Here is a 25,000-nt window from a genome sequence, read left to right as displayed (position 1 = left end):
AGGTGCTGCAAGCAGGAAGCCAGCGCTCAGAGTGAAACCAGCCAGAGCGTCTCAAACTTTGATTTAGAAGATTCTTGAAAGTGGAAACTGAAGGTTTAATGTGTAAAGCTCTGGAGCTCCACTCTGCAGGGACCCTAGAAGCTCCGCCCCCCCGAGGTTCTGTTTGGACCTCGGTACCTGCAGCCGCCGGTCAGCTGATCAGACCCTCCGCCTGTTGAGACGACCGTGGAGGCGCGGCGTTTTCACAAAGTCGTTCTCCAGCAGCTCCGGCAGCGTTGTGAAAACCGACCAGGAGTTCTGGGTCTAAAAGAAAAACAGACAAACGACACCTGCCGGTAAACCACCGTCCCCGTTAAAGCTCGGATATCAGTGGTCCGTCTGTCCTCCAGTGGGACGTCTGTCCTGCAGTGGTCCGCCTGTCCTGCAGTGGGACGTCTGTCCTGCAGTGGGACGTCTGTCCTCCAGTGGGACGTCTGTCCTGCAGTGGGACGTCTGTCCTGCAGTGGTCCATCTGTCCTCCAGTGGTCCGTCTGTCCTCCAGTGGGACGTCTGTCCTGCAGTGGTCCGTCTGTCCTGCAGTGGTCCGTCTGTCCTCCAGTGGTACGTCTGTCCTGCAGTGGGACGTCTGTCCTGCAGTGGTCCGTCTGTCCTCCAGTGGTCCGTCTGTCCTGCAGTGGTCCGTCTGTCCTGCAGTGGGACGTCTGTCCTGCAGTGGGACGCCTGTCCTGCAGTGGTCCGTCTGTCCTGCAGTGGTCCGTCTGTCCTCCAGTGGTCCGTCTGTCCTGCAGTGGGACGTCTGTCCTCCAGTGGTCCGTCTGTCCTGCAGTGGTCCGTCTGTCCTGCAGTGGGACGTCTGTCCTGCAGTGGGATGTCTGTCCTGCAGTGGTCCGTCTGTCCTGCAGTGGTCCGTCTGTCCTGCAGTGGGACGTCGGTCCTCCGGTGGGACGTCTGTCCTCCAGTGGAACATCTGTCCTCCAGTGGTCCGCCTGTCCTCCAGTGGGATGCCTGTCCTCCAGTGGGACATCTGTCCTCCAGTGGGACGTCTGTCCTCCAGTGGTCCGCCTGTCCTCCAGTGGTCCGCCTGTCCTCCAGTGGTCCGCCTGTCCTCCAGTGGTCCAGTGGTCCGGCTGTCCTCCAGTGGTCCGCCTGTCCTCCAGTGGGATGCCTGTCCTCCAGTGGGACATCTGTCCTCCAGTGGGACGTCTGTCCTCCAGTGGTCCGCCTGTCCTCCAGTGGTCCGCCTGTCCTCCAGTGGTCCAGTGGTCCGCCTGTCCTCCAGTGGTCCAGTGGTCCGTCTGTCCTCCAGTGGTCCGCCTGTCCTCCAGTGGTCCGCCTGTCCTCCAGTGGTCCAGTGGTCCGCCTGTGGTCCAGTGGTCCAGTGGTCCGGCTGCTCCACCAACAGACCAAGGAAACAAACTTGCGGTTCTGAAGCTGCGATGAACGACCGTTATTCAAGCAGTTGTTTTAACGGAAAGTGAGCAGACTTGAAGCAACGAGCAGTAAAAGCGTCTCGACTCTTCTTGTCATGCGTGACGCAGTATTGTTAATGCTAATACCTGCTAATACCAAGTTTATTTAATAGGATTAAATGATGTCTACTTCCTGCAACAGAGACAGAACAACAGTGGTTGATTCTCACGGAGCTTCAGACTGAAGCTCATTGTGATGACGGGAATTAAAAACAGTTCCTGGTCGGCTCACGTTTACCTTCCTGTCGCTGCAGAGCGGCGCTGCCTTGCTGGGAATCCTGACATCGGTGTTTTAAGAGGTGACAACATAGTCATTTAACCCCTTTTTAAATATAAAGTGGCTCTTGCTTACTGTCCGCCAAGACTAAGAACTCAGTTATAAATCAGCCATTTGGCTTCCAGCAGTGATTGTATGCCGACGACTGCTTCTTCCTTTTGTCGGGTTTTCAATGTGGGAATTAAAAGACAAGCTGTCATGAAGGCGGACATCGAGGTATTTGAAGGTAGAAGACATCTCAGGCGGATTCTGTCACAAGGATCTTTACTGAATCCAGAGACAGAGACAACTGTGGAAGTTGTCTCTGTCTCTGGATTCAGTAAAGATCCTTGTTGTGTCTGTATTTAGTATTAAAGGTTTGATTTTAGTTTCTCTGAAAGCAGCTTGAAGCGCAGAACCTCCAGAACCCTGAATGACGCTATAAAGACCGGAGCAGGGACCAAATACTGAGCCCTGCAGTCACAAGAGTCTAATAAATAGCATCAAAGGAAGTCAAAGGAAATGAATCCGAGAATTAAAACACAGTATCAGCGTTGTTCATCACTGTGGGCGAGGAGGCGTCGTCCCGTAAGAAGAGCCGCGATAACGACAACATGCGGTCGGTGTTGATTTTCCAGTTTAAAAAAGCAGATCTGGCCGAGGACGGTTGGGGAAATCACAGATACCAACTCTGTCATCGTAACGCCACTGATGAAACTCTGTGATGTCGCGGTCCAGAGGAATAACTGCAATCAGAGGCCAAGAAAAACTGGTTGTGCTTCATTCATGTCGCTGCGTGGCAGCGGTTTCCTCCTGGGGGAGGATTTAAGGAGCTCTGCCCCGGCAGAGCAAGGCACTCTGGTCAGGATGGCGTCCGTCCTGCTGCTGCTGCTGGTCGCCTCTGCGTCCGCCTGGTCCACCACGTACCGCTACTTCGGTGGGTCCGTCAACGTCTGTCCCAAAGGACGGGACGCCCACGGCTTCTTTGAGGTAATCCCTCCTCGGCCGGGTTCCTCTGGACCTCCGCCGGGGACAAAGTCTCTCTCTAGTCGGAGCCACCGTCTCGTTAGGCTCCCAGTCAGTCGTACAACGATTTTAGGTAAAAACGCTAAACTTCCAGTGCTTTTTGGAAATTTGTTTAAATGACAACGGTGCTCAGTTTTGTGGAACTCTTTGAAAACAGACTTTCTGAGCAGAGCAATAGTGAGGACAGCCGTGGTGAGCTGGACGAGTAGCAGCGTTTCCACCAAGAGTTTTCTAAAAGTTCCACCTTGCAGTGGCTCTGAGCATCGTTGTCGTGAGAACGGAGCCCCAGAATGTAATGAAAGTTCTCGACCTCATTCTGTACAATCCTAAACAACCTGTCGGAACCCCGACTCCTCATCGTCGCTCCGAGGAACAAAACCCCTCAAGTGTTGTGATGAAATGTGGCTTCGGCTCCGGTTTCTCTTCAGGTGGAGCTTCGCCACAAGCAAGGCACCTTCCTCTGCTTCGTCAATCCCTACACCTGCAAATATGGAAACTGTGGCATTCAGGCTCAGACGTCGTCTGTCAGTATTGCGTGGGAATCGTACCGTCTGACCTGGTGCCAAAAGGAAGTCGTCGTGAAGTTAAAACTCCCCACCAACCTCCCGTTCGGTGTTCGGTAAGACCCAGAGTCCAAGAGTCCGTCTGAGCAGGAACAGTCTGTAGACAGAACTGATCCGGAGCTTTCCTCCAACCAGGTTTCCCTCCCAGTTCAGCTACTCGGACGGCCGAGGGTACTGGATGCCCAACGTGATCGGCCCACATCATACCTGGAGGATGCTGGCCCACGTGGACCTGGGAATCCGATCGGACACCGGAGACTTCAACAGTCCTCCCGTCTCCACCATGCTGCCCATCGTCAGGTGACCACGCCTCTGTTTCCAGCACCCACTCCATTTCAAGTTTGGAGGTTTTCTGAAGGATACCAGGGTCTTGTTGCATCTTCCTGAGAGGAGAAGAGAGAGTCCTGGGTATGAGGGGGAAGAGAGAGTCCTGGGTATGAGGGGGAAGAGAGAGTCCTGGGTATGAGGGGGAGGAGAGAGAGAGAGTCCTGGGTATGAGGGGAGGAGACAGAGTCCTGGGTATGAGGGGGAGAGAGAGAGTCCTGGGTATGAGGGGAGAGAGAGAGTCCTGGGTATGAGGGGAGAGAGAGAGTCCTGGGTATGAGGGGGAAGAGAGAGTCCTGGGTATGAGGGGGAGGAGAGAGAGAGAGTCCTGGGTATGAGGGGAGGAGACAGAGTCCTGGGTATGAGGGGGAGAGAGAGAGTCCTGGGTATGAGGGGAGAGAGAGAGTCCTGGGTATGAGGGGAGAGAGAGAGTCCTGGGTATGAGGGGGAAGAGAGAGTCCTGGGTATGAGGGGGAGAGAGAGAGAGAGAGTCCTGGGTATGAGGGGAGGAGACAGAGTCCTGGGTATGAGGGGGAGAGAGAGAGTCCTGGGTATGAGGGGGAGAGAGAGAGTCCTGGGTATGAGGGGGAAGAGAGAGAGTCCTAGGTATGAGGGGAGGAGAGAGTCCTGGGTATGAGGGGAGGAGAGAGTCCTGGGTATGAGGGGGAGAGAGAGAGTCCTGGGTATGAGGGGAGGAGAGAGTCCTGGGTATGAGGGGGAAGAGAGAGAGTCCTAGGTATGAGGGGAGGAGAGAGTCCTGGGTATGAGGGGAGGAGAGAGAGTCCTGGGTATGAGGGGGAAGAGAGAGAGTCCTGGGAATGAGGGGAGGAGAGAGAGTCCTGGGTATGAGGGGGAAGAGAGAGAGTCCTGGGAATGAGGGGAGGAGAGAGAGTCCTGGGTATGAGGGGGAAGAGAGAGAGTCCTAGGTATGAGGGGAGGAGAGAGAGTCCTAGGTATGAGGGGGAGAGAGAGAGTCCTGGGTATGAGGGGGAGAGAGAGAGTCCTGGGTATGAGGGGGAAGAGAGAGTCCTGGGTATGAGGGGGAGAGAGAGAGAGAGAGTCCTGGGTATGAGGGGAGGAGACAGAGTCCTGGGTATGAGGGGGAGAGAGAGAGTCCTGGGTATGAGGGGAGGAGAGAGAGTCCTGGGTATGAGGGGGAGAGAGAGAGTCCTGGGTATGAGGGGAGAGAGAGAGTCCTGGGTATGAGGGGAGAGAGAGAGTCCTGGGTATGAGGGGGAAGAGAGAGTCCTGGGTATGAGGGGGAGAGAGAGAGAGAGAGTCCTGGGTATGAGGGGAGGAGACAGAGTCCTGGGTATGAGGGGGAGAGAGAGAGTCCTGGGTATGAGGGGGAGAGAGAGAGTCCTGGGTATGAGGGGGGAGAGAGAGAGTCCTGGGTATGAGGGGAGAGAGAGAGTCCTGGGTATGAGGGGGAAGAGAGAGAGTCCTGGGAATGAGGGGAGGAGAGAGAGTCCTGGGTATGAGGGGAGGAGAGAGTCCTGGGTATGAGGGGGAAGAGAGAGAGTCCTAGGTATGAGGGGAGGAGAGAGTCCTGGGTATGAGGGGAGGAGAGAGAGTCCTGGGTATGAGGGGGAAGAGAGAGAGTCCTGGGAATGAGGGGAGGAGAGAGAGTCCTGGGTATGAGGGGGAAGAGAGAGAGTCCTGGGAATGAGGGGAGGAGAGAGAGTCCTGGGTATGAGGGGGAAGAGAGAGAGTCCTAGGTATGAGGGGAGGAGAGAGAGTCCTAGGTATGAGGGGGAGAGAGAGAGTCCTGGGTATGAGGGGGAGAGAGAGAGTCCTGGGTATGAGGGGGAAGAGAGAGTCCTGGGTATGAGGGGGAGAGAGAGAGAGAGAGTCCTGGGTATGAGGGGAGGAGACAGAGTCCTGGGTATGAGGGGGAGAGAGAGAGTCCTGGGTATGAGGGGAGGAGAGAGAGTCCTGGGTATGAGGGGAGGAGAGAGTCCTGGGAATGAGGGGAGGAGAGAGTCCTGGGTATGAGGGGAGGAGAGAGTCCTGGGAATGAGGGGAGGAGAGAGAGTCCTGGGTATGAGGGGAGGAGACAAAGCCCCTTCCTGCTGATATGTACAGAGAAGGTGTTTGGAACCTCGGTGTCTCACTAGCGTCTCGTCCTCCAGAGTGACCAGGAACTGTCCTCGGCGGTTGGACTTGACGGTGTTTGACCAAGACGACGACCGTGTGAGATGCAGAGTGGCGACGTCACGCCGGGCGGACGAGTGTGGAATCTGTAGACTCCCCCATGGTTTCTCCTTAGACCAGGTGAGACTGCTGGTTCTGCATCCATACATCCAGATGCTCTATAATCTGGATTAGAGGAGGAAGATGCTCTATAATCTGGATTAGAGGAGGAAGATGCTCTATAATCTGGTGTTAGAGGAGGAAGATGCTCTATAATCAGATGTTAGAGGAGGAAGTTGCTCTATAATCTGGATTACAGGAGGAAGATGCTCTATAATCTGGTGTTAGAGGAGGAAGATGCTCTATAATCAGATGTTCGGGGAGGAAGATGCTCTATAATCAGATGTTAGAGGAGGAAGTTGCTCTATAATCTGGATTACGGGAGGAAGATTCTCTATAATCTGGTGTTAGAGGAGGAAGATGCTCTATAATCAGATGTTCGGGGAGGAAGATGCTCTATAATCAGATGTTAGAGGAGGAAGTTGCTCTATAATCTGGATTACGGGAGGAAGATTCTCTATAATCTGGTGTTAGTGGAGGAAGATGCTCTATAATCTGGTGTTAGAGGAGGAAGATGCTCTATAATCTGATACTAGAGGAGGAAGATGCTCTATAATCTGGTGTTAGAGGAGGAAGACGCTCTATAATCTGGTGTTAGAGGAGGAAGATGCTCTATAATCTGGTGTTAGAGGAGGAAGATGCTCTATAATCTGAGGTTAGTGCTTCATCAAGATACAGAATTTAGGACAATAAAAGCAGCAGCACTCCAACAGGTGACATAACGTCTGACCTGCAGGCGTAGAAAGAGAAGCTAACCGCTCTTCAAACATGCTAATGCTAACTACCATGTATACAGGTTAAAGCTAATGCTAATGCTAACGCTAATGCTCCATCCAGCTCAGGATTATTGAGGCGGGTAACAAGCTTGTGATGAAGGTCTCCTGTCCTGCAGGATTCCTGCTCGCTGTCCTACAGCTCCAGCGGGAAGGTGGGCCTCCACCCTGTGGAGCTGGTGGTGGAGGACTTCCCCCGCACCCCCATCCAACTGTCCTACTCTAATGGCCAGTACAGCCTGAAGGGGGCGCCGCCCGCCAGCAGGTTCAAACGCCAAGCGGATCTGGGCTTCGACAGTTCCACCACCGCTGCTCCTACAACTCCCACATCTACAACCTACGTTCCTATAAGTACAACCACAACTCCGACAACTACAACTCCTACATCTACAACTACAACAACTACAACCTATGTTCCTATAAGTACAACCACAACTCCGACAACTACAACTCCTACATCTACAACTACAACAACTACAACCTATGTTCCTATAAGTACAACCACAACTCCGACAACTACAACTCCTACATCTACAACTACAACAACTACAACCTATGTTCCCATAATTACAACCACAACTCCGACAACCACAACTCCTACAACTACAACCTATATTCCTATAAGTACAACCACAACTCCGACAACCACAACTCCGACAACTACAGCCACATCTGCTCCACCTGACACCTCCACCTCTGGGCTGGTGCTCCCGCCTCTCCAGAGCTACGTTCCGTGGTTTCCACTGTACGCGAGTCACTACAGACCCTCCATCGCTCCTCTGAGCAAACTCCCGCTGCAGTTCTCCGTTCTGGGTACGACGTCGTCGTTTTCACGTCAGACGTTCAGCCGGCGGGTAAAAAGCGGCGCCGCTTCACGTCTTCGCTCTGTGTTCCAGTCGACCCCCACGACGCACCCTCCTGTCTCCATGGCGACTACTTCCCCGCGTTCTTGTCTCCGACGCCGGCTCACGGAACTCATCTTCCGGTGCTCGTCGGCCAAACCCTGGAGTTCCAGATCCGCGTGGAAGCTCAGTACACCACGTAAGGCAGGAAGATGCTCTGTGAGCTGACGTCAGAGGAGGAAGATGCTCTATAACCTGCGTGTCTCTAGGATCTATCGCCTCCTGCTGACGGGACCCGGGGGGATCCATCATCGTTCCACCTCCACCGGTTCCTACGTCGTGAAATGGACTCCCAGTGAAAGCGACCTGAACTGCCACTTCCCCATTTGCTTCGTTTCAGAGGCGTACGACGGGTGAGCCGCCGCCACACCGCCTGGTGTTCAAGCTCTATGTGTTCAAGCTCTATGTGTTCAAGCTCTATGAGTTCAAGCTCCATGTGTTCAAGCTCTATGTGTTCAAGCTCCATGTGTTCAAGCTCTATGTGTTCAAGCTCTATGTGTTCAAGCTCCATGTGTTCAAGCTCCATGTGTTCAAGCTCCATGTGTTCAAGCTCCATGTGTTCAAGCTCTATGTGTTCAAGCTCTATGAGTTCAAGCTCCATGTGTTCAAGCTCCATGTGTTCAAGCTCCATGTGTTCAAGCTCTATGTGTTCAAGCTCTATGTGTTCAAGCTCCATGTGTTCAAGCTCCATGTGTTCAAGCTCTATGAGTTCAAGCTCTATGTGTTCAAGCTCCATGTGTTCAAGCTCCATGTGTTCAAGCTCCACGTGTTCAAGCTCCACGTGTTCAAGCTCTATTTGTTCAAGCTCTATTTGTTCAAGCTCCATGTGTTCAAGCTCTATTTGTTCAAGCTCTATGTGTTCAAGCTCCATGTGTTCAAGCTCTATGTGTTCAAGCTCCACGTGTTCAAGCTCCACGTGTTCAAGCTCTGTGTGTTCAAGCTCTATGTGTTCAAGCTCCACGTGTTCAAGCTCTATGTGTTAAAGCTCTATGTGTTCAAGCTCCACATGTTTAAGCTCTATGTGTTCAAGCTCCACATGTTCAAGCTCCATGTGTTCAAGCTCTATGTGTTCAAGCTCTATGTGTTCAAGCTCCACATGTTCAAGCTCTATGTGTTCAAGCTCCACATGTTCAAGCTCCATGTGTTCAAGCTCCATGTGTTCAAGCTCCACGTATTCAAGCTCCATGTGTTCAAGCTCCACGTGTTCAAGCTCTATTTGTTCAAGCTCTATTTGTTCAAGCTCCATGTGTTCAAGCTCTATTTGTTCAAGCTCTATTTGTTCAAGCTCTATGTGTTCAAGCTCCATGTGTTCAAGCTCTATGTGTTCAAGCTCCACGTGTTCAAGCTCCACGTGTTCAAGCTCTATGTGTTCAAGCTCTATGTGTTCAAGCTCTATGTGTTCAAGCTCCATGTGTTCAAGCTCTATGTGTTCAAGCTCCATGTGTTCAAGCTCTATGTGTTCAAGCTCTATGTGTTCAAGCTCTATATGTTCAAGCTCCACGTATTCAAGCTCCATGTGTTCAAGCTCCACGTGTTCAAGCTCCATGTGTTCAAGCTCTATGTGTTCAAGCTCCATGTGTTCAAGCTCCACGTGTTCAAGCTCCACGTGTTCAAGCTCCACGTGTTCAAGCTCTATTTGTTCAAGCTCTATGTGTTCAAGCTCCATGTGTTCAAGCTCTATTTGTTCAAGCTCTATTTGTTCAAGCTCTATGTGTTCAAGCTCTATGTGTTCAAGCTCCATGTGTTCAAGCTCTATGTGTTCAAGCTCCATGTGTTCAAGCTCTATGTGTTCAAGCTCCATGTGTTCAAGCTCTATATGTTCAAGCTCTATGTGTTCAAGCTCCATGTGTTCAAGCTCCATGTGTTCAAGCTCTATGTGTTCGAGCTCCATGTGTTCAAGCTCCATGTGTTCAAGCTCCATGTGTTCAAGCTCTATGTGTTCGAGCTCCATGTGTTCAAGCTCCATGTGTTCAAGCTCCATGAGTTCAAGCTCCATGTGTTCAAGCTCTATGTGTTCAAGCTCCATGTGTTCAAGCTCTATGTGTTCAAGCTCTATGTGTTCAAGCTCCATGTGTTCAAGCTCTATGTGTTCAAGCTCCATGTGTTCAAGCTCTATGTGTTCAAGCTCTATGTGTTCAAGCTCCATGTGTTCAAGCTCTATGAGTTCAAGCTCCATGTGTTCAAGCTCTATGTGTTCAAGCTCTATGTGTTCAAGCTCCATGTGTTCAAGCTCCATGTGTTCAAGCTCTATGAGTTCAAGCTCTATGTGTTCAAGCTTCATGTGTTCAAGCTCCATGTGTTCAAGCTCCATGTGTTCAAGCTCCATGTGTTCAAGCTCCACGTGTTCAAGCTCCACGTGTTCAAGCTCTATTTGTTCAAGCTCTATTTGTTCAAGCTCCATGTGTTCAAGCTCTATTTGTTCAAGCTCTATGTGTTCAAGCTCCATGTGTTCAAGCTCCACGTGTTCAAGCTCCACGTGTTCAAGCTCCACGTGTTCAAGCTCTATGTGTTCAAGCTCTATGTGTTCAAGCTCCACGTGTTCAAGCTCTATGTGTTAAAGCTCTATGTGTTCAAGCTCCACATGTTCAAGCTCTATGTGTTCAAGCTCCACGTGTTCAAGCTCCACGTGTTCAAGCTCTATGTGTTCAAGCTCTATGTGTTCAAGCTCCACGTGTTCAAGCTCTATGTGTTAAAGCTCTATGTGTTCAAGCTCCACATGTTCAAGCTCTATGTGTTCAAGCTCCACATGTTCAAGCTCCATGTGTTCAAGCTCTATGTGTTCAAGCTCTATGTGTTCAAGCTCCACATGTTCAAGCTCCACATGTTCAAGCTCCATGTGTTCAAGCTCTATGTGTTCAAGCTCCATGTGTTCAAGCTCTATATGTTCAAGCTCCACGTATTCAAGCTCCATGTGTTCAAGCTCCACGTGTTCAAGCTCCATGTGTTCAAGCTCTATGTGTTCAAGCTCCATGTGTTCAAGCTCCACGTGTTCAAGCTCCACGTGTTCAAGCTCTATTTGTTCAAGCTCCATGTGTTCAAGCTCTATTTGTTCAAGCTCTATGTGTTCAAGCTCTATGTGTTCAAGCTCTATGTGTTCAAGCTCTATGTGTTCAAGCTCCATGTGTTCAAGCTCTATGAGTTCAAGCTCCATGTGTTCAAGCTCCATGTGTTCAAGCTCCATGAGTTCAAGCTCCATGTGTTCAAGCTCCACATGTTCAAGCTCCACGTGTTCAAGCTCTATTTGTTCAAGCTCTATGTGTTCAAGCTCCATGTGTTCAAGCTCTATTTGTTCAAGCTCTATTTGTTCAAGCTCTATGTGTTCAAGCTCTATGTGTTCAAGCTCTATGTGTTCAAGCTCCATGTGTTCAAGCTCTATGTGTTCAAGCTCCATGTGTTCAAGCTCTATGTGTTCAAGCTCCATGTGTTCAAGCTCTATATGTTCAAGCTCTATGTGTTCAAGCTCCATGTGTTCAAGCTCCATGTGTTCAAGCTCTATGTGTTCGAGCTCCATGTGTTCAAGCTCCATGTGTTCAAGCTCCATGTGTTCAAGCTCCATGTGTTCGAGCTCCATGTGTTCAAGCTCTATGTGTTCAAGCTCCATGTGTTCAAGCTCCATGAGTTCAAGCTCCATGTGTTCAAGCTCTATGTGTTCAAGCTCCATGTGTTCAAGCTCTATGTGTTCAAGCTCTATGTGTTCAAGCTCCATGTGTTCAAGCTCTATGTGTTCAAGCTCCATGTGTTCAAGCTCTATGTGTTCAAGCTCTATGTGTTCAAGCTCCATGTGTTCAAGCTCTATGAGTTCAAGCTCCATGTGTTCAAGCTCTATGTGTTCAAGCTCTATGTGTTCAAGCTCCATGTGTTCAAGCTCCATGTGTTCAAGCTCTATGAGTTCAAGCTCTATGTGTTCAAGCTTCATGTGTTCAAGCTCCATGTGTTCAAGCTCCATGTGTTCAAGCTCCATGTGTTCAAGCTCCACGTGTTCAAGCTCCACGTGTTCAAGCTCTATTTGTTCAAGCTCTATTTGTTCAAGCTCCATGTGTTCAAGCTCTATTTGTTCAAGCTCTATGTGTTCAAGCTCCATGTGTTCAAGCTCCACGTGTTCAAGCTCCACGTGTTCAAGCTCTATGTGTTCAAGCTCTATGTGTTCAAGCTCCACGTGTTCAAGCTCTATGTGTTAAAGCTCTATGTGTTCAAGCTCCACATGTTCAAGCTCTATGTGTTCAAGCTCCACATGTTCAAGCTCCATGTGTTCAAGCTCTATGTGTTCAAGCTCTATGTGTTCAAGCTCCACATGTTCAAGCTCCACATGTTCAAGCTCTATGTGTTCAAGCTCTACATGTTCAAGCTCCATGTGTTCAAGCTCCATGTGTTCAAGCTCCACGTATTCAAGCTCCATGTGTTCAAGCTCCACGTGTTCAAGCTCCACGTGTTCAAGCTCTATTTGTTCAAGCTCTATTTGTTCAAGCTCCATGTGTTCAAGCTCTATTTGTTCAAGCTCTATTTGTTCAAGCTCTATGTGTTCAAGCTCCATGTGTTCAAGCTCTATGTGTTCAAGCTCCACGTGTTCAAGCTCCACGTGTTCAAGCTCCATGTGTTCAAGCTCTATGTGTTCAAGCTCCATGTGTTCAAGCTCTACGTATTCAAGCTCCACGTGTTCAAGCTCCACGTGTTCAAGCTCCACGTGTTCAAGCTCCACGTGTTCAAGCTCTATTTGTTCAAGCTCTATTTGTTCAAGCTCCATGTGTTCAAGCTCTATTTGTTCAAGCTCTATTTGTTCAAGCTCTATGTGTTCAAGCTCTATGTGTTCAAGCTCTATGTGTTCAAGCTCCATGTGTTCAAGCTCTATGTGTTCAAGCTCCATGTGTTCAAGCTCTATGTGTTCAAGCTCCATGTGTTCAAGCTCCATGTGTTCAAGCTCTATGAGTTCAAGCTCCATGTGTTCAAGCTCCATGTGTTCAAGCTCCATGTGTTCAAGCTCTATGAGTTCAAGCTCTATGAGTTCAAGCTCCATGTGTTCAAGCTCCATGTGTTCAAGCTCCACGTGTTCAAGCTCCACGTGTTCAAGCTCTATTTGTTCAAGCTCTATTTGTTAAAGCTCCATTTGTTCAAGCTCTATTTGTTCAAGCTCTATGTGTTCAAGCTCCATGTGTTCAAGCTCTATGTGTTCAAGCTCCACGTGTTCAAGCTCCACGTGTTCAAGCTCTATGTGTTCAAGCTCTATGTGTTCAAGCTCCACGTGTTCAAGCTCTATGTGTTCAAGCTCTATGTGTTCAAGCTCCACATGTTCAAGCTCTATGTGTTCAAGCTCCACATGTTCAAGCTCCACGTGTTCAAGCTCTATGTGTTCAAGCTCTATGTGTTCAAGCTCCACATGTTCAAGCTCTATGTGTTCAAGCTCCACATGTTCAAGCTCCATGTATTCAAGCTCCACGTGTTCAAGCTCCACGTGTTCAAGCTCCACGTGTTCAAGCTCTATTTGTTCAAGCTCTATTTGTTCAAGCTCCATGTGTTCAAGCTCTATTTGTTCAAGCTCTATTTGTTCAAGCTCTATGTGTTCAAGCTCCATGTGTTCAAGCTCTATGTGTTCAAGCTCCACGTGTTCAAGCTCCACGTGTTCAAGCTCTATGTGTTCAAGCTCTATGTGTTCAAGCTCCATGTGTTCAAGCTCCACGTATTCAAGCTCCACGTATTCAAGCTCCATGTGTTCAAGCTCCACGTGTTCAAGCTCCACGTGTTCAAGCTCCACGTGTTCAAGCTCTATTTGTTCAAGCTCCATGTGTTCCAGCTCTATTTGTTCAAGCTCTATTTGTTCAAGCTCTATGTGTTCAAGCTCCATGTGTTCAAGCTCCATGTGTTCAAGCTCCATGTGTTCAAGCTCCACGTGTTCAAGCTCTATGTGTTCAAGCTCCACGTGTTCAAGCTCCACGTGTTCAAGCTCTATGTGTTCAAGCTCCACGTGTGCAAGCTCCACGTGTTCAAGCTCTATGTGTTCAAGCTCCACGTGTTCAAGCTCCACGTGTTCAAGCTCCACGTGTTCAAGCTCCACGTGTTCAAGCTCCACGTGTTCAAGCTCTATGTGTTCAAGCTCCACGTGTTCAAGCTCCATGTGTTCAAGCTCCACGTGTTCAAGCTCCATGTGTTCAAGCTCCACATGTCCGTGGCGTTAGACTGACTCTCTCCCCTCCGGTGATCCCAGACGACGGCAGGTGTACCACTCAGATCTTCGCTGTCTGGTCGTGGACGTCGTTCGCTACAGTGAGTGACATTTGGAATTCAAAGGTATTTTTTCCCCGGAAGGATCTGAGTCACGGTGCGAAGGCATGACTCTCTGTGTGGCGTCATGTAGACGCGGTGGTGACCTGCGGTCAAACGGAGATAAAGGTGGAGGTGGAGAAGACGTACCTGATGAGGCGCTACGAGGACCGTCTGCACCTGAGGGACGAACACGGGACGCCCTGCCGCCTTGCCACGCTGTCCAACAGCTCCCACCTGGTGGCCGTCATGCCGCTCAACGCCTGCGGTACTTATATCCAGGTGCGTTACAGCAACACAGTCTTCTAAAAACACCTTTCCAGAGGAAAAGCAAGAGTAGAAAGGAAACAAGAAGGAACCTGCAGAACCAGGAGACGACCTGGAAACACCAGGGAACTGCTGGGAGAGTTAGAAATGTGATGCAGGTGGTTGTAATGATGTGGCTGGAAGATGGAGAATCCACCTCCACAGGAAGTTCTGTTCCTCCAAAACAAAACGACTCCGTTTGTCTGTGATCAGGACGACGAGGAGAACCTCACCTTCAGGAACCAGATCTCGTCCTCGGACCCAGAAGACATCATCTCCAGGCACAACGACGTGGACATCGCCATCTGCTGCGTCTACCCCAAGAGAAGCAACGTGACTCTGGGGTTCCGCCACAAGAACCCGTACGCCTTCAAAGAGCGAGGCTTCGGGAGCTTCACCTTCCAGTTGGAGTTCTTCCAGAGCCAGCGCTTCAGACAGCAGGTGGAGGCCAGCACCTACCCGGTGGAGGTGTACCTCCAACAGATGATCTACATGCAGATCCAGGCCACCTCGTCCATCCCCGACACAGAGCTGTTTGTGGAGTCCTGCAAGGCCACGCCCTACGACAACCCCGACTCCCGCATCAGCTACACCATCATAGAGGATGGGTGGGTGCACTCAGTGGACAGGTGCCGCTCCACCCGACAGACGTCTCTGAACCAGGACCACTGCTCTGTTGCAGGTGTGTGAAGGATCCCACGGTGCAGGTCTACCCCGGCTCCAGGTCTGTCTTCAGGTTCGGAATGGAGGCGTTCCAGTTCATCGGAGCTCACGACCAGGTGACCCTCCATTGACACGTTCTGAACGTTTCTGGTTCCTGCTGAGACAAAAACCAGGAACTGGACTGGAAGCCAACCAATAAGCTCCGTCTTCTTACCGTGGGCTGATCGGTCCTCTCACACTTTATAGGACCTCCTTGTTTGAAGGTCTTCATGTGGTTCCAGGTGAAAGACTTCCTGTCCCTGTGTCTGCAGGTCTACATCAGCTGCTCCGTCCTCCTGTGTGACAGCGGCGCCCCCGACACTCGCTGCTCTCAGGGATGCGTCCCGGCAGGAAGTCGTCGTCGGAGAAGAGAAGCGGTGGCTCAGACCAGCCGTCACTCCATTTCCCAGGGTCCTTTGCACCTGAAGGCTCCGGACAGTGAGGGTGAGAGCAGTGGGGTTGTTGTCGCCTCTCCTGAAGCACATTGCAGTCGTCTCTGGTCCCTGAACACTCTCTAGGTCACCGTGAGCAGGTGAAACACATCAGAGCAGGGAGTAGCAATCACACACTCAGGCAGGTGAAACACATCAGAGCAGGGAGTAGCAATCACACACTCAGGAAGGTGAAACACATCAGAGCAGGGAGTAGCAATCACACACTCAGGAAGGTGAAACACATCAGGGTGGAGCACAGCAATCAGACACTCAGGAAGGTGAAACACATCAGAGCAGGGAGTAGCAATCACACACTCAGGCAGGTGAAACACATCAGAGCAGGGAGTAGCAATCACACACTCAGGCAGGTGAAACACATCAGAGCAGGGAGTAGCAATCACACACTCAGGAAGGTGAAACACATCAGGGTGGAGCACAGCAATCAGACACTCAGGAAGGTGAAACACATCAGAGCAGGGAGTAGCAATCACACACTCAGGCAGGTGAAACACATCAGAGCAGGGAGTAGCAATCACACACTCAGGCAGGTGAAACACATCAGAGCAGGGAGTAGCAATCACACACTCAGGAAGGTGAAACACATCAGGGTGGAGAACAGCAATCACACACTTTGGCAGGTGAAACACATCAGGGTGGAGAACAGCAATCACACACTTTGGCAGGTGAAACACATCAGGGTGGAGAACAGCAATCACACACTCAGGCAGGTGAAACACATCAGGGTGGAGAACAGCAATCACACACTTTGGCAGGTGAAACACATCAGGGTGGAGAACAGCAATCAGACACTCAGGCAGGTGAAACACATCAGGGTGGAGAACAGCAATCAGACACTCAGGAAAGTGAAACACATCAGGGTGGAGAACAGCAATCAGACACTCAGGCAGGTGAAACACATCAGGGTGGAGAACAGCAATCAGACATGATGACATGATGTTGTTTGTTCCAGACTCTGGTCTGAGCTTGAGCCTGGTCCTGAACCTGGTCTTCATCCTGGGCTCTGTGCTGGTGTGTGGAGCCGTGATCTACAGATCCAGAAGATCCGGCGCTAAATACCAGCGCCTGCCGTCCTCTGACAGCGGCTGAGGACGAGGACGAGGACGAGGACGAGGACGAGGACATGTTTTCTTTCAGGCGGCTGCTTTTCAATCCAAACTATTCTAAGATAAGCCTTTAAGCTATTTAGTCCAGAACATAACGGGCCTTGTGTGCCGGAACCTCCTGGACCAGGTTCAGGTTGGAATATTGAACTGTCATTGGTAGAGAGCCGCTTTCAAACACTTCAAAGGGTTTCTTCAAAGAGGAATTTGATCCTTCATCATTTGGCTTCAAAGGTACAGAAGTGATCATTTGTCAGTTTTATCAGGTTTGTTTCTTTTTGTTTCTTTTCAAGTGAACCTCCGAAACTCTGCAGACAAAAACATCCAAACTTCAACGTCGACGAGTTTTTCGACATTCTGAAAAGCGACGCAGCGAAACCACTTCCTTACAGGACGAGTGCTGAGCTTCAGCCTCCTGCCGAGACCGAGTACCGATAAAAGCACTTATTAGATGAAGTCTAACTTATACCCCAAACGCTCTGCTTGTCCTGAACCGCCTCCACATGAAGCTACGTCACCTCCACCACCCGCTCAGTCTACATCAGCGTAGCGTCCATAGATATGAAACTAGATGCCTCCAGCGCCGCCATCCTGGGGAGGTCGCCTGCTCATGCTAGAATTGCCCCCCCCTCGAAGACGTCCCCCCTCCCACTGGTTTTTCCATGAGGTTCCACAGGACACACGCTGGACACACGTAGCATCAACAGGCGCCAACAGGCTGTGCGGCATCTCGTGTTCCTGTCTATGGTGGCGTCGCTCTCGGCGCTATGCTATGCTACTAGCAACTGTCGCTGGTAATGAGTGTCAGTAATACTTGAGCTTAGCATATAGCATCGCTAATGTCTGAGCCCCAAAACTATTTAGCCCCAAAGCTCAAAAGTAGCATAGAACATGGCTACATGCTACATGCTACTACTGAGCGACTTCAGGCCAACTTTTTTTGCAGTATTGGACCCGACACCCGATACTGGTATCGGTACTGGTATCGGTACTGGCATCGGTACTAGTATCGGTACTGGTATCGGTGCTGGTATCAGTACTGGTATCGGTACTGGTATCAGTACGGGTATCGGTGCTGGTATCGGCACTAGTATCGGCACTGGTATCGGTGCGTCGATAATGACGAACAAACATTCTGAGGTAAACGTTGGTTGATTTGAACTTGACGGTTGGATGAAAGAAACTGAAGCTCAAATGAAGTCAAAGTAAAAGTTTTGTCAGAAAAGCAAAGGTGCTGATCAAAGAGTATTTCTACTAGTCACGGATCTAGAACAGCAGCGTCGTTCGGACGTTGTTCCGCGGGAGTCGTTTTCTTCCTCCAGACCAAACAGGGAACGTTTCTGTCGATTCTTCAGTGGTTCTCAGTTCTTTGTGCTGCAGGACGAGGTTCTGCTTTCACTTCTTTGTTCCGTTGTAAAGAAGAACTTGGGCTTTCGTGAAGAACCGGGTTCACTTTGTCTCTTTGTCTCTGCGTCGCCATTAAACAAATAAAAGCTTCACCTTGTGTCTGCAGTGGATTGTTTCAGTGTCAGATATCGTGAACTGGAGTCGTTTGACAAGTTCAGTCGTTCATTTCTGTCTTTCTAGACGTCCGGAGATTTTCTACCGGGACCAGAACGATTCCTGACTCTCGCAATTTAAGGCCTCGTTTTCACAACAAAAGCTGTAAATACAAATCTGGTGTTTTGGGCCCCGAGTTACTTCAAAGGAAACTTTTTGGAAACGGTTCTCAGGATGGAACTTTTGTAAAATTCTGGGCTTTTGTGTCTGTGGGAACAGGAAACAAGTTGACTTTGTAAAAACGCTCCAGAGAGGCTTCGACTCCGTCGCCATGGAAACGGAGGAAACGAGAGTTTCTGGAAATGTTCCAGCCGATATGTTGGTCGTAACCAGTAGTTCTGCACATGCTCAGTAGAGACTCCCAGTTCGTGTTCTCCTGGGCTTGGTACTTTTATGTTGACAGTCACTGTAACAACAATCCAACTTGGTAGTTTTATTTTGATAGCCACATCATAAAAATCCAACTTGGTACTTTTATGTTGACAGTCACTGTAACAACAATCCAACTTGGTAGTTTTATTTTGATAGCCACATCATAAAAATCCAACTTGGTACTTTTATGTTGACAGTCACTGTAACAACAATCCAACTTGGTAGTTTTATTTTGATAGCCACATCATAAAAATCCAACTTGGCACTTTTATGTTGACAGTCACTGTAATAACAATACTGTGAGGATCCCCACCTCCTCCAGCACCTCCTCCACCTCCTCCAGCACCTCCTCCACCTCCTCCAGCACCTCCTCCACCTCCTCCAGCACCTCCTCCTCCTCCTCCAGCACCTCCTCCTCCTCACTGACACTCCTGCAGCTCATCAAGTCATTGATTGCTCCTCCTCTTCAGCCTGCAGGGAGGAGGTCCAGAAGACTCTGTGTTCAGAGTCAGCAGCTCCTCGACTCCCTGCTTCCAGCGTCCCCCCCCCTCCCCCCCCCCCCCGCTGTGCAGCACGACTCCCTGCTTCCAGCGTCCCCCCCCCCCCCCCCCCCCCCCGCTGTGCAGCACGACTCCCTGCTTCCAGCGCCCCCCCCCTCCCCCCCTCTGCAGTCTCCTCCCTGCGCACTCTGCACCCCAGAGTCTCCGTTGCAAGAGAAAGAAGTGAGTGCTTGTTCCTGCTCTGCTTCCGGGTTCAGAACGCTGCACACCGCATCCAACCTGGTGCTTTTATTTTGACAGTCACATCACCAAAGTCCAATCTGGTCGTTTTATTTGACATAAAAACTGCATCATTTGCTGAAAGTTGGAATATAAACAGGAAACTTCTCTGAAATAAAAGACTTCAGTCAAGTCGAGGCAACTTTATTTATTGGTGAAACAGTTCAGGAGACCAAAGGTCCTGGAAGGTACGTACAACACTTCCCTCACAACGTTTGGGATTTAACAAAGTAAAGTTTGCAGCAGAACGTTGGTACCGGAACAACGTAGAACCCTGAGCAGCACATTGTGGAGACGAGGAACCAGGTGGTGCTGGTGGAGAGGTGGAGGACTGATCAGGTGGTGCTGGTGGAGAGGTGGAGGACTGATCGGGTGTTGCTGGTGGAGAGGTGGAGGACTGATCGGGTGGTGCTGGTGGAGAGGTGGAGGACTGATCGGGTGGTGCTGGTGGAGCGGTGGAGGACTGATCGGGTGGTGCTGACGGAGAGGTGGAGGACTGATCGGGTGGTGCTGGTGGAGAGGTGGAGGACTGATCGGGTGGTGCTGGTGGAGAGGTGGAGGACTGATCGGGTGGTGCTGACGGAGAGGTGGAGGACTGATCGGGTGGTGCTGGTGGAGAGGTGGAGGACTGATCGGGTGTTGCTGACGGAGAGGTGGAGGACTGATCGGGTGGTGCTGGTGGAGAGGTGGAGGACTGATCGGGTGTTGCTGACGGAGAGGTGGAGGACTGATCGGGTGTTGCTGACGGAGAGGTGGAGGACTGATCGGGTGGTGCTGGTGGAGAGGTGGAGGACTGATCGGGTGTTGCTGGTGGAGAGGTGGAGGACTGATCGGGTGTTGCTGGTGGAGAGGTGGAGGACTGATCGGGTGTTGCTGGTGGAGAGGTGGAGGACTGATCGGGTGGTGCTGGTGGAGCGGTGGAGGACTGATTGGGTGGTGCTGACGGAGAGGTGGAGGACTGATCGGGTGGTGCTGGTGGAGAGGTGGAGGACTGATCGGGTGGTGCTGACGGAGAGGTGGAGGACTGATCGGGTGGTGCTGACGGAGAGGTGGAGGACTGATCGGGTGGTGCTGGTGGAGAGGTGGAGGACTGATCGGGTGGTGCTGGTGGAGAGGTGGAGGACTGATCGGGTGGTGCTGACGGAGAGGTGGAGGACTGATCGGGTGGTGCTGGTGGAGAGGTGGAGGACTGATCGGGTGTTGCTGACGGAGAGGTGGAGGACTGATCGGGTGGTGCTGGTGGAGAGGTGGAGGACTGATCCTGATTCATCTCATATCAATATCTGCAAATATCAGACTTATTGATCCAGGTGATCATAAACAGCCGAGCTGCTGGTCCAGATGTTTCTCTGGTGGAACGTTATGCTGAGTCAGTGGAACGTTATGCTGAGTCAGTGGAACGTTATGCTGAGTCAGTGGAACGTTATGCTGAGTCAGCAGAACCATGTTATGTCATCGTCTCGTCTTCTAATGATCCAGAGGACAGGACAAAGTGACAAAGTGTAACAATCACTATAATTTCACAGTAAGAACATAAATACTGTACATAGATATTTATGGTAGAAAGTGGGCGTGGTCAGGGCGGGGCCTGACCGCCAAGCTGGATTGTGATTGATAAGAGGAATGTGCAGATGTGCAGTTTTGACGGTGTGAGTGTCTTCTAGCAGCGTCGTGGAGGAGAACGACGGAGGTTCCGGGTTCTTTACAACTTCCTCATGAAGTCGAGCTGGATGGACTCGGTCAGCCCCGACTCTACGTCGGTGGCCGTGGCTAGCATCTCCGTGAAGCCCAACTTCAGCTGGAGCCGGACCTCCCGCTTCAGGCCCAGCCGGGTGTCGGGGGTCCGCACCACGAACACGCCGATCTTCTCCACCCCCTCCTCGTCCACGTACGACGGACTCTCCCTCTCCGTGCTGTAAAACGCAAAGTCCATGGTCAGGTGGTCCGACCCGGTGGGAGTCAGGACGTGGTCCCTGGTGGCGTCCCAGGCCACGTCCTCGTTGACGGACACCAGCTTCATGAAGACGTCGTTGCACCACTCGCCGTCCCGGTTGCTGTGCTTCTTGTCCGCTCGGTGCTTGGAGGCGTCGAAGCGATGGCGCACGGCGAGTCCGTAGGTGAAGGCGCTCTGGCGCGAGGCCACCACCTCGGGGCTCCTCCCAAACATCACGGCCCCCTTCACGATGGCCTCCTGGGCCCTGAAGGGACACAGGACCTTGCACCGGGCGGAGAACTGGCGGATGACGTGCCGCTGCAGGATGTGGCTCTCGGCGTAGCCGCCCACCAGCAGGATGAACTCCGCCTGGACGTCGGTGCTCAGGATCGCCGTCAGACTCTCCGTGATGCCGTGGAGACTCTCTGCGAAGAAGGACCTCAGGGTCTCCCTGGAGATCTGGATGGACCCCTCGTTCCACGAAGCGCCGCGGACGCCGTGGAAGAAGGCCTCCACGTCCCTCACCTCCTGGGCCAGCCTCCCCAGGTTGTAGGGGCAGCTGATCTCCACCTCCTGGTCCTTCTTCTTGAACAGCGTGAAGTCGTACATCATCTTCTGCACCTCGCCGGGGAACTGCCGCTCGTACTCGTCCCACACGCCGTCGCAGAAGATCTCCTGCAGCAGGGCCTTGAACTTCTGGTCCACCGTCTGTCCCCCCATGTTGTTCCCCGAGGCTTTGTGCAGCTCCTTCAGGGAACCTCCGTCCAGGACCTGGTGGACCGTGATGTCCACGGTTCCCCCTGCAACACCGGAGAGCAGAACGTCCAGTCGTCACACTGAGAGTCTCTTGTGAAGGACACCATCTGGTAGGGTAAAGGACACCATCTGGTAGGGTAAAGGACACCATCTGGTAGGGTAAAGGACACGCCCTGGTAGGGTAAAGGACACGCCCTGGTAGGGTAAAGGACACGCCCTGGTAGGGTAAAGGACACCATCTGGTAGGGTAAAGGACACCATCTGGTAGGGTAAAGGACACCATCTGGTAGGGTAAAGGACACGCCCTGGTAGGGTAAAGGACACGCCCTGGTAGGGTAAAGGACACGCCCTGGTAGGGTAAAGGACACGCCCTGGTAGGGTGAAGGACACGCCCTGGTAGGGTAAAGGACACGCCCTGGTAGGGTAAAGGACACGCCCTGGTAGGGTAAAGGACACCATCTGGTAGGGTAAAGGACACCATCTGGTAGGGTAAAGGACACGCCCTGGTAGGGTAAAGGACACGCCCTGGTAGGGTAAAGGACACGCCCTGGTAGGGTGAAGGACACGCCCTGGTAGGGTGAAGGACACGCCCTGGTAGGGTAAAGGACACGCCCTGGTAGGGTAAAGGACACGCCCTGGTAGGGTAAAGGACACGCCCTGGTAGGGTAAAGGACACCATCTGGTAGGGTAAAGGACACCATCTGGTAGGGTAAAGGACACGCCCTGGTAGGGTAAAGGACACCATCTGGTAGGGTAAAGGACACGCCCTGGTAGGGTAAAGGACACGCCCTGGTAGGGTAAAGGACACGATCCGCTAGGGTGAAGGACACGCCCTGGTAGGGTAAAGGACACCATCTGGTAGGGTAAAGGACACCACCTGGTAGGGTAAAGGACACCATCTGGTAGGGTAAAGGACACGCCCTGGTAGGGTAAAGGACACCATCTGGTAGGGTAAAGGACACCATCTGGTAGGGTAAAGGACACGCCCTGGTAGGGTAAAGGACACCATCCGCTAGGGTGAAGGACACGCCCTGGTAGGGTAAAGGACACGCCCTGGTAGGGTAAAGGACACCATCTGGTAGGGTAAAGGACACGCCCTGGTAGGGTAAAGGACACGCCCTGGTAGGGTAAAGGACACCATCTGGTAGGGTAAAGGACACCATCTGGTAGGGTAAAGGACACGCCTTGGTAGGGTAAAGGACACCATCCGCTAGGGTGAAGGACACGCCCTGGTAGGGTGAAGGACACGCCCTGGTAGGGTAAAGGACACCATCTGGTAGGGTAAAGGACACGCCCTGCTAGGGTAAAGGACACGCCCTGCTAGGGTGAAGGACACCACCTGGTAGGGTAAAGGACACCACCTGGTAGGGTAAAGGACACCACCTGGTAGGGTAAAGGACACCATCTGGTAGGGTAAAGGACACGCCCTGGTAGGGTAAAGGACACGCCCTGGTAGGGTAAAGGACACCATCTGGTAGGGCAAAGGACACGCCTTGGTAGGGTAAAGGACACCATCCGCTAGGGTGAAGGACACGCCCTGGCAGGGTAAAGGACACGCCCTGGCAGGGTAAAGGACACCATCTGGTAGGGTAAAGGACACGCCCTGCTAGGGTAAAGGACACGCCCTGGCAGGGTAAAGGACACGCCCTGCTAGGGTGAAGGACACGCCCTGGCAGGGTAAAGGACACGCCCTGGCAGGGTAAAGGACACGCCCTGGCAGGGTGAAGGACACAATCTGGTAGGGTGAAGGACACGCCCTGGCAGGGTGAAGGACACGATCTGGTAGGGTAAAGGACACAATCTGGTAGGGTAAAGGACACAATCTGGTAGGGTAAAGGACACAATCTGGTAGGGTAAAGGACACAATCTGGTAGGGTAAAGGACACAATCTGGTAGGGTAAAGGACACAATCTGGTAGGGTAAAGGACACAATCTGGTAGGGTAAAGGACACCATCTGGTAGGGTGAAGGACACGATCTGGTAGGGTGAAGGACACGATCTGGCAGGGTGAAGGACACCACCTGGTAGGGTAAAGGACACGCCCTGGCAGGGTGAAGGACACGATCTGGTAGGGTGAAGGACACGATCTGGTAGGGTAAAGGACACGATCTGGTAGGGTAAAGGACACGATCTGGTAGGGTAAAGGACACCATCTGGTAGGGTAAAGGACACCATCTGGTAGGGTAAAGGACACCATCTGGTAGGGTAAAGGACACCATCTGGTAGGGTAAAGGACACGCCCTGGTAGGGTAAAGGACACGCCCTGGTAGGGTAAAGGACACGCCCTGGTAGGGTAAAGGACACCATCTGGTAGGGTAAAGGACACGCCTTGGTAGGGCAAAGGACACGCCTTGGTAGGGCAAAGGACACGCCCTGGTAGGGTAAAGGACACGCCCTGGTAGGGTAAAGGACACGATCTGGTAGGGTAAAGGACACGCCCTGGTAGGGTAAAGGACACGATCTGGTAGGGTGAAGGACACGATCTGGTAGGGTGAAGGACACGATCTGGTAGGGTGAAGGACACGATCTGGTAGGGTGAAGGACACGATCTGGTAGGGTGAAGGACACGATCTGGTAGGGTGAAGGACACGCCCTGGCAGGGTGAAGGACACGCCCTGGCAGGGTAAAGGACACGCCCTGGCAGGGTAAAGGACACGCCCTGGCAGGGTAAAGGACACGCCCTGGCAGGGTAAAGGACACGCCCTGGCAGGGTGAAGGACACGCCCTGGCAGGGTGAAGGACACCATCTGGTAGGGCGAAGGACACCATCTGGTAGGGCGAAGGACACCATCTGGTAGGGCGAAGGACACGCCTTGGTAGGGCGAAGGACACGCCTTGGTAGGGCGAAGGACACGCCTTGGTAGGGCGAAGGACACGATCCGGTAGGGCGAAGGACACGATCCGGTAGGGCGAAGGACACGATCCGGTAGGGTGAAGGACACGCCCTGGTAGGGTGAAGGACACGCCCTGGCAGGGTAAAGGACACGCCCTGGCAGGGTAAAGGACACCATCTGGTAGGGTAAAGGACACCATCTGGTAGGGTAAAGGACACGCCCTGGTAGGGTAAAGGACACGATCTGGTAGGGTAAAGGACACGATCTGGTAGGGTGAAGGACACCATCTGGTAGGGTGAAGGACACCATCTGGTAGGGTGAAGGACACCATCTGGTAGGGTGAAGGACACAATCTGGTAGGGTGAAGGACACGCCCTGGCAGGGT

At 51.9% G+C, this 25,000-nt stretch overlaps 2 protein-coding genes across 2 annotated transcripts in view; one reads left to right on the top strand and one right to left on the bottom strand.

The window, feature by feature from the left end:
• The first annotated feature begins 2,358 nt into the window (after positions 1-2,358).
• On the top strand, positions 2,359-17,821 carry LOC308131604 (uncharacterized protein). Its single transcript, XM_080498388.1, has 13 exons — positions 2,359-2,715; positions 3,180-3,370; positions 3,450-3,614; positions 5,771-5,912; positions 6,784-7,477; positions 7,561-7,705; positions 7,776-7,919; positions 13,763-13,821; positions 13,913-14,100; positions 14,338-14,732; positions 14,807-14,903; positions 15,099-15,270; positions 16,231-17,821. The coding sequence occupies exons 1-13, from the start codon at positions 2,437-2,439 to the stop codon at positions 16,365-16,367; spliced, it is 2,808 nt and encodes a 935-aa protein (XP_080354514.1). The 5' UTR covers positions 2,359-2,436; the 3' UTR covers positions 16,368-17,821.
• A 1,920-nt stretch (positions 17,822-19,741) lies between these two features.
• The window catches only part of LOC308129088 (heat shock 70 kDa protein 12A-like), an 11,136-nt gene continuing 5,877 nt past the window's right edge, over positions 19,742-25,000 (bottom strand). The window contains exon 4 of the mRNA XM_080494862.1: positions 19,742-21,825. Within this exon, the coding sequence (XP_080350988.1) occupies positions 20,795-21,825 (1,031 nt within the window). The 3' untranslated portion in view covers positions 19,742-20,794. The remainder of the gene's footprint in view (positions 21,826-25,000) is intronic.

The sequence above is a fragment of the Blennius ocellaris genome (assembly GCF_963422515.1).
Source record: "Blennius ocellaris genome assembly, chromosome: 1".
Classification (NCBI taxonomy): Eukaryota; Metazoa; Chordata; class Actinopteri; order Blenniiformes; family Blenniidae; genus Blennius; species Blennius ocellaris.
Note: the sequence above shows the minus strand (reverse complement) of the source record. Positions and strands in the feature narration are given on the sequence as shown.

What these genes read in the sequence shown, in the direction of transcription:
- LOC308131604 (XM_080498388.1), top strand. Translation starts at nt 2,437, where the DNA reads ATGAAACTCTGTGATGTCGCGGTCCAGAGGAATAACTGCAATCAGAGG. An exon ending in ACGCCCACGGCTTCTTTGAG is followed by an intron (nt 2,716 to 3,179) that starts GTAATCCCTCCT and finishes GTTTCTCTTCAG; the next exon opens with GTGGAGCTTCGCCACAAGCA. An exon ending in CCTGCGGTACTTATATCCAG is followed by an intron (nt 14,101 to 14,337) that starts GTGCGTTACAGC and finishes GTCTGTGATCAG; the next exon opens with GACGACGAGGAGAACCTCAC.